This window comes from Tachysurus fulvidraco, chromosome 3, assembly GCF_022655615.1.
Source record: "Tachysurus fulvidraco isolate hzauxx_2018 chromosome 3, HZAU_PFXX_2.0, whole genome shotgun sequence".
NCBI classification, from domain to species: Eukaryota; Metazoa; Chordata; class Actinopteri; order Siluriformes; family Bagridae; genus Tachysurus; species Tachysurus fulvidraco.
This window is the reverse complement of record NC_062520.1, coordinates 6,162,846-6,171,532: the sequence shown is the minus strand read 5'-3', so window position 1 is coordinate 6,171,532 and position 8,687 is coordinate 6,162,846. Positions and strand designations below refer to the sequence as shown.

The 8,687-nt window shown below is 41.9% G+C and overlaps 1 protein-coding gene across 1 annotated transcript in view; it reads left to right on the top strand.

Annotated features, from left to right (window-relative positions):
• The first annotated feature begins 816 nt into the window (after nt 1–816).
• Nucleotides 817–8,687, top strand: part of adarb2 (adenosine deaminase RNA specific B2 (inactive)) — a 224,763-nt gene continuing 216,892 nt past the window's right edge. Inside the window, exon 1 of the mRNA XM_047810758.1 lies at nt 817–1,194. Within this exon, the coding sequence (XP_047666714.1) occupies nt 1,098–1,194 (97 nt within the window). The 5' untranslated portion in view covers nt 817–1,097. The remainder of the gene's footprint in view (nt 1,195–8,687) is intronic.

The following is an 8,687-nucleotide window of genomic DNA, read 5'->3' as shown; positions in this document are numbered from 1 at the left end:
AACATGATTCGAGTGTGTTGATGTCCATGTTGTCGTGAGGCAGACAGTATGACTCACGCTTAGTCCAACCACCACACACACACACACACACACACACACACATGGTTTAAATATCTAAAATGTTATACGGTTCAAATACGATGACCTTGTAAGTTGCCAGAGAAACCCACATCTCCCAGCTGATGGAGAACTGATCATGAGCAGGCTAAAGGGAATGAAAAGGATGATGCAGATGCTAAATTAGGAGTAGCATTATATTATTATTATTACTATTATTAGATGTGTTTATGTTTAATTCCACTTCCCAAGTTTAAACTTTCTATGACTAGAACATCGTGGGAAGCATCGCTGCCTCATCTCTGCAGGATCCTCGGTTTGATCACGGGCTCGTGTTAGTGCCTGCAATGTGCATGTTCTCTCTGTGCTGTGTGGGTTTCCTCTGGGTTCTCCGGGGTTTCATCTTATCTGTGTTTGTTGAATTGCTTCAATCTGTTCGTGCGCAATGTGTTGCACCTAGACCAGGATAAACTGCTCGCTGTCAAAGTACGTATAAAAATAGATTTTACATATTTTCATTTATACACTTCCAAAACATTCAACACAAAAGCAGAGAAAATTTTTTACATATACTTTTCCTACTTTCCTGGCACATTTTTTAGATCAGGGCGGGGCTAGAGATTAAATAAAGGTAGGTGAGTCTGACGTCACAAAGCTCCTCGCGTTATGATTGGTTATAGTTTGCATATTCAGTAGAGAATCGATGCGATTGGAAGGCAGAGAGTCTCAAAATAATAAAAAAAAAAATCAATCGCGGAGCTGCAGAAAAACTGGAAGCGTTTCGGTACAGAGCAAACGGCTTTAACCCGAGTGAGGTGCCAATGAGACGCTGCGTTAAGAGAGAGGCAGTTAGAGAGCAGTTTCTACACAGAGGTGAAGCAGTAAAGGACAGACGCACGGACACTGAGCGGATGCGGTACAGAGCTTCTCCGATGCGCCGCGCTCAGCGAACCTGAACAAGTTTTGTGTGTGTATGCGTGTGTGTGTGTGTGTTTCTTGCCGAAAAGCCCGAGCACATCAACTTGTCCCGATCCGCTCTGATGGCTTCAATACTCGGCGGCAGCGGCGGCGGTGCTGGAAGCAGCCAAATCAGGTGCAAGTTCAAACGGAGAAGGAGGAGAAGATCCAAGCGCAAAGGTAAAGTCGATTTGCTTATATATATATATATATATATATATATATATATATATATATATATATATATATATATATATATATAATCACACGCAATTTATTTTCTTTTTAATGTTCTTCCTGAAGCCGTATGTGTCCCGCGCGTCAGTGAGTGTCATTCATTCGGAGCAATAGGTCAACAAAACCGCTCCACCATCACAATATGGTTTTCATTAACTGGTTTATTTTATTTAAGTTACCAAGTGTGCCCTGTGTGTGTGTGTGTGTGTGTGTGTGTGTGTGTGTGTGTGTGTGTGTGTGTGTGTGTGTGTGTGTGTGTATGCGTGTGCATATATATATATGTGTGTGTGTGTGTGTGTGTGTGCGAGAGAGAGAAAGAGAGCGCTTGTGTTTGTGCGTTTTGTGCCGGCGCGATGGTGCGATGGTGCGATGGTGTCCTGCGCGTAACGCACACTTGAGCTTCTACCTTTGTTTTTTTTTTGTTGTTGTTGTTGTTGTTGTTGTTTTAAATTCTCACTTTCTTGGTGAAAACGTGCCTTCTTTAGAGAAAAAAGCTCTGTTTTCCTTTTGTTTATCCAAAATCTGTATTGAGGCGTCAGGCGTTCAGAAGCACACGCACAGATCTTGTGCGTAATTTAGCATTTTGGTGCGTAATGTCTGTCGTCGCGCGTTTCCACTCGCAAGCAAATCAGCGTTTATGTAGAGATTATAAGGAATGGTATCATAACATGACTTAACATAACCATGACATGCCATGTCACACTGTGTGAGTCCTGTCCAGTTTTAAAACAGAGCACGGGTTTATTATCCGTGGCGTTCTACACCGGAGCAGTCAGTCTGCTTCTATTGTCCTTTTTTAACGTGTTGCTGTTAGAGCTTATTAGAAATCACATTAGGGCTCATTAGGATGTCTGAGACTGTAAGGTCAGACATATTCAATGCAAGGGCATCTGACTGCTGGTCGTCTGTGAGATATTAGAGCAACTTTTATTAGGTGTGATACTGATGCACTACTATACAGTAGGTTATATCTTGCATTGAAATCATGCACTTTGATGTGAATGATTACTTCCTTCAGTAGACTTCATTAAAATATTAATAGAATGTTTTAAGGGGTGTTTTTAGGAAAAATATATTATTATTATTATTATTATTATTATTATTATTATTATTATTATTATTATTGACCAATGTCTTATAAGTCAACACATTCCACAGAAAAAACTAACAAAACCAAAAAAAAAACTTGTTGCACATGGTTACAGAATTCCCCTTTTCACCCCTCCATTATCAGGCCTCTTTGCTTGCCACCTCGTTGCGTGATCACCTCTGAAATTTCATCACAAGCGCTGAGAAGTAAACAAAGTACAGGCCTAGGTGAGTGACAGCAACTGTGGCGCTTTTCCTTGTCTCTGCAGTGGCAGTGGTAATAAACGATGGCGCCCGCCAGCGCCTGGGTATCAGGGACACCTCTGAGTTCAGCATGACAGGCGTGTGTGTGTGTGTGTGTGTGAGAGAGAGAGAGTCAAAGACAGAGAAAGAGAGACAGTTGCTTATCACCTGTCCTGACAGACCCCTGGGGCTGATAACGTGTTGCTGATCAGACCTCCTGCCTCCTACACTGCCTGTATCTGAAGCTCCTTCACTTTGACTGGCAGGAACGTGTTTATTTTTCATGGCACTTATTTCCTGCCTTCATATTTTTCACGTCATTTGACAAATTTACAGAAACACGCTCATTTCGATTAGAAATCGATCCGAATTGCACTCAGCTTGCGATATGCCGTCGATATATGTCGGTTCTCTGTTCTTTTAGACTGTAATACTCCTTTTTTTTCTTCACGCACACACTTCCAACAGATAGCGTTAAAGGATTTTATTCAATTTGCTTGTCACGTATGCCAGCGTGGTCTCGGTGTATAAATAACACCCTTTCAAATATGACCACAGTGTTGAGAAAAGTGTGATATAAACAGACCCCTTTATTATTATTATTATTATTATTATTATTATTATTATTATTATTATTATTATTATTAAAGCAGAGTCCTGTCCTTTAACCCATGATATTAAACCTGGGTAATTGAGAAAAGAAAGATAAGTGCAGTGCTGAGTCAAATGTATTTACATAATGGAAGTGACAGAAATGGTCACAGAGCATTAAGCATTGCATATGAACATTGTGTGTGTGTGTGTGTGTGTGTGTGTGTGTGTGTCTGTGTGTGTGTGTGTGTGTGTGTGTGTGATTGCCAATTTCCCAGCTGAGCTGATGGGCTGCGATGGTTACCGTTTCCTTCATACTCCAAAACCCAAAAAAACCTAAATACACTCGCTCAGTAAGTTTGTCAAAGCGTTACAAGATTGCTTCATTTCCTCATGAACAGAACACACACTTATCTGAGAACAGCAGTATTTTTTTGGCAGCTCGGTTTGAAAAGCCGTGTCTCTTATTCAGCATTTTTTATCATTATGTTACGTTACGTTATCGCCGTGATTCAGATTTTCATCAGAATAATAGAAGGCGCACTCAGAGGAATGTCGACTCAATTAATCCCACAAAGCCGCATGACGTCAGCGCATTGTTTTAACTTTTCCCGCCCTAATCTCCGATAATGGAGATGGAAGGATAAATCTATGTGTTATTCTAATATACTTTGCTTCTTTCCACAGCTGAATCAATTACGTTTACAGTCCTCTTGGCGAATGGCCGGCATTGTTGTTGGTTTTTTTTTTGGTTTTGTTTTTTCGGGATTATCCTGTGACACTGTGCACTTTAATGCACTTGATGCTACAGATTAGAAAACAATTACAATCTATGAAGCCAGAGCAGATTAATATTTTTCCCTGATTATAATACGTCGTGGTGTGGTAATGTTCATATTAGGATCAGAAGATTAACCATGTGATTAACACAGAAACAGAATAAAATACCAGACCTCACACCTTTTGCTTCTCTCGGCACGTCTCCGAGGCCGAGACGGACACGTGCGACTCGGCTCTTCGCTTTTACTGAATTTAGCAGCGTTTCAAAAGACAAGATTCAATATTTTGTCTCCTGCACGTACTTGTGCGAGATGGGATGAAAACCCGGCCTCCTCCTCACACGGTGTCTATAAAATACTAGAAAGAGATAATAAATAAAAAGAAAGAAGTGGAACATGGCTCACATGTAAAAGGTGATGTATAAAATGTGCAGTTGTGTTAAATGTAGAAACAGTAAAGCGTTTGTTTAAACCAGATCTACACTGTGTCTGAAACGACAAACACAGACAAATTAATCACATCGGGATTGTATTTACGTCTGTCTGTCTGTCTGTCTGTCTGTCTGTCTGTCTGTCTGTCTGTTTCTACCTGTCTGTCTGTCTGTCTGTCTGTCTGTCTGTCTGCCTGTCTGTGTTTCTACCTGTCTGTCTGTCTGCCTGTCTGTGTTTCTACCTGTCTGTCTGCCTGCCTGTCTGTCTGTCTGTTTCTACCTGTCTGTCTGTCTGTCTGTCTGTCTGTCTGTCTGTCTGCCTGTCTGTGTTTCTACCTGTCTGTCTGCCTGTGTTTCTACCTGTCTGTCTGTCTCTTTTTCTGCCTGTCTGTCTGTCTGCCTGCCTGTCTGTCTGTCTGTCTGTCTGTCTGTCTGTCTGTCTGTCTGTCTGTGTTTCTACCTGTCTGTCTGCCTGTGTTTCTACCTGTCTGTCTGTCTGTCTGTCTGTCTGTGTTTCTACCTGTCTGTCTGCCTGTGTTTCTACCTGTCTGTCTGTCTCTTTTTCTGCCTGTCTGTCTGTCTGCCTGTCTGTGTTTCTGTCTGTCTGCCTGCCTGCCTGTCTGTCTGTGTTTCTACCTGTCTGTCTGTCTGTCTGTCTGCCTGTGTTTCTACCTGTCTGTCTTTCTGTCTGTCTTTCTGTCTGTCTTTCTGTCTGTCTGTCTGTCTGTCTGTCTGTGTTTCTACCTGTCTGTCTATCTGTCTGTCTGTCTGTCTGTCTGTCTGTCTGTCTGTGTTTCTACCTGTCTGTCTGTCTGTCTCTCTGTCTGTCTGTGTTTCTACCTGTCTGTCTGTCTGTCTGTCTGTCTCTCTGTCTGTGTTTCTACCTGTCTGTCTGTCTGTCTTTCTCCCTGTCTGTGTTTCTACCTGTCTGTCTGTCTGTCTCTCTGTCTGTCTGTGTTTCTACTTGTCTGTCTGTCTGTCTGTCTCTCTGTCTGTGTTTCTACCTGTCTGTCTGTCTGTCTGTCTGTCTCTCTGTCTGTCTGTGTTTCTACCTGTCTGTCTGTCTGTCTCTCTGTCTGTCTGTGTTTCTACCTGTCTGTCTGTCTGTCTTTCTCCCTGTCTGTGTTTCTGTCTGTCTGCCTGTCTGTCTTTCTCCATGTCTGTTTTTCTGCCTGCCTGTCTGTGTTTCTGCCTGCCTGTCTGTCTGTCTGTCTGTCTGTCTGTCTGTCTGTGTTTCTACCTGTCTGTCTGCCTGCCTGTGTTTCTATCTGTCTGCCTGCCTGTCTGTCTGTCTGTATGTCTGTTTTTCTGCCTGTCTGTCTGTCTATTTGTCTGTGTTTCTGTCTGTGTTTCTACCTGTCTGTCTGTGTATTTATCTACTAAAATACTCTGTCTGTCTGTCTGTCTGTCTGTCTGTCTGTCTGTCTGTCTGTCTGTCTGTCTGTCTATCAAAACACTCTATCTATCTATCTATCTATCTATCTATCTATCTATCTATCTATCTATCTATCTATCTATCTATCTATCTGTCTATCTGTCTGTCGGTCTGTCTGTCTGTCTGTCCGTCCGTCCATCTGTCCATCTGTCCGTCTATTTGTCTGTTTATCTACATATGTGGGTGTAGTTAGATGCAGTAGATCTATATGAATAGAGGGAGAGATAAAAAAGAGAGAGAAGTGTATAAAAAAAAATGAAACTGTTGAACTTGTGTCATGGTTAAAAACAACATTTTAATTATTTGCCATTTTATGAAATGTCCCTCAGAACATCTTTAAAACATCCACAAGATTCAAACACGTTTGTGAACCATAATGCCAACGCTAAGATCGGACATTTTTTCTCTCCGCACACTTCATTATGCAGAATATCAGAAAAGTCTAAATCATCCTTACGCCTCGTCCACGTCTCCCGAGACGTCAGCGGACCTCCTGAGCAAATACACGCTGAACCCTCGTGCTTCTCGCTGGTTCATGACCTCGCTGAAGAAATGCTGCATTGTTGTGCTTCTGTTCCTCTGCGTGACGCAGGGTTGCGGATGTTGTACCGTACGTATCAGTATGGACGCGGAGGATACGGAGGATACGGAGGATGTGTCCGTGAGAATCGCATTCGTGTTCATGACGGTAAAATGTCAAGATGTCAAACTGGATTATTATTATTATTATTATTATTATTATTATTATTAGGATTATAATGTAACACATGGCCTAAAACAATGATCATGCTAAACGTTTCCTAGGAAGAATAACCAGGTTCACGAGGTGCATCTGTCCTTAAACCTCCTCCTGTATCCTGTATGTCATCTGAACGTGTCTAAGCAGGAAATGGAATAACAGTGAAAAGTCGTAGAAATCATTTCGGTTTTGTTTCTCTGAGCGTTATAAGATGATGTGGAACCTAATAGATGTGTAATAATCCGTCTGCACCTCGATCCGTTATGGATTTATTATCGTTAATGTCGATTATTATATTATCGAATTAAACAGTAATTACATTGTATATAAATGCTCGCTGAAGTCTACGAGTGTTTGTGTTGGTGGACGAGTTTACGGAAAGTTTACACACGTGTCAGCTTAAAGAAATCGTCAGCAGTTACGTGATTATTTGAATTCATGGGCAAACGAATGTGTTGTGAGAAACAAACAGATGTGGAAGCTGCAGCTTGAGGTCAGGCTTCTGGAGAGTCTCACTTATATCATAGTGATGGCTGAAGACCTCAGTGGATTATGAGGGATTGTGTTTTGATGCTCCATGCTGGTTAGACTGGTCTCATAAACCTCTCTTTCTCTCTCTCTCTCTTTCTCCCTCTCTCTCTCTCTCTCTCTCTCTCTCTCTCTCTCTCTCTCTCTCTCTCTCTCTCTCTCTCTCTCTCTCTCTCTCTCTCTCTCTCTCTCTCTCTCTCTCTCTCTCTCTCTCCCCCTCCCTCCCTCCCTGTATCAGCCTGCCTGTCCCTCTCTTTCTTTCTCTCTCTCTCTCATACACACTCTGTCTTTCTCTCACTCTATCCCTCTATCTCTCTCTTTCTCTCTTCCTTCCTTCCTTCCTTCCTCCCTCCCCTTCTCCCTCTCTCCCTCTTTTGTATCTCTCTTTCTGTATCTTTTTCACTGTCTTTCTTTCTTTCTTTCTTTCTTTCTTTCTTTCTTTCTTTCTTTCTTTCTTTCTTTCTTTCTTTCTCTGTCTGTCTGTCTGGCTCTCTTCTTGTCTCTCTCTCTCTCTCTCTCTCTCTTTCACTCTGTGTGTGTTGGAGATGCTGCGTCTTTTCCCTCTGTGTCTCTGTTCCCGATCGAGACCCACAGCTCAATAAGACGCGAGCTAGAACAAACACAATCCAGTGTATCATCGCTCCTTTCAACACTTTCTCCAATTCTGTCTCCTTCACATGGACAGAACATCCTCGCTGTGTGTGTGTGTGTGTGTGTGTGTGTGTGTGTGTGTGTGTGTGTGTGTGTGTGATCTCTGCTAATATTCAGTATTCAGCATGAGGGAAAGAAAACAGATATACTTACATTTTGAGCGGAAAAGGCTGCTATTTGTGTGCTTTGTTGATAAGAGGTTTTAGAGCAAGGTGCAAAGCCGCCGGCGTTTAAGAGGTTAATGAAGGTCATGAGCAGCACCAGGCTGTAGCTGCAGCGTCGACTTTCCCTTCGCAGACGCTTCCCTGATTAACTGTGAAATCATCCTCCATTTAGGACACGCCGTCCTCCTCCTCCGGACCGTTTGTCCAGTGAGGTAAAAAAAATAATATATATATATATATATATAGTGAGAGAGAGAGAATGGTTTCTGCTCCCTGTGGAGAACTGGCTGATAAAATGACCAAAGAAAGGAAGAGCACAACTTTACAAATTAGCATAATTAGTCATTATCTCTTAATAGGCCCCGTTGGCTTTTTGAGACACGGCTGCTGGATTTCTGTTTAAAGTTCAGAGAAAAAAAAAACAAATTTCATGCTGAAACGTCTCAATAACACAGATGAGCTGGTGGGGTAATCGTCCGGTCGGGGTTTGGCCCTAGGTGGAACTGTTACATTTTAAAATCTTAACTCACAAGGAAGAGAACCTTCTAGACGTTCTTGAAATAATATTAGAAAAAGCTATCAGGTAAAAAAAAAAAAAGTAAGATTTGTTAATTTGTTAATTGTTAATATTGCAATTTATCCTAAGATCCATTTAAAGTTTAATAAGAAATGAGCACTAGTTCTGATCCGATGCAAAAAACCTCACGCTTGCAGTCTCTTGGTGTAAGATGTGTTTGTGTGTGTGTGTGTGTGTGTGTGTGTGTGTGTGTGTGTGTGTGTGTGTGT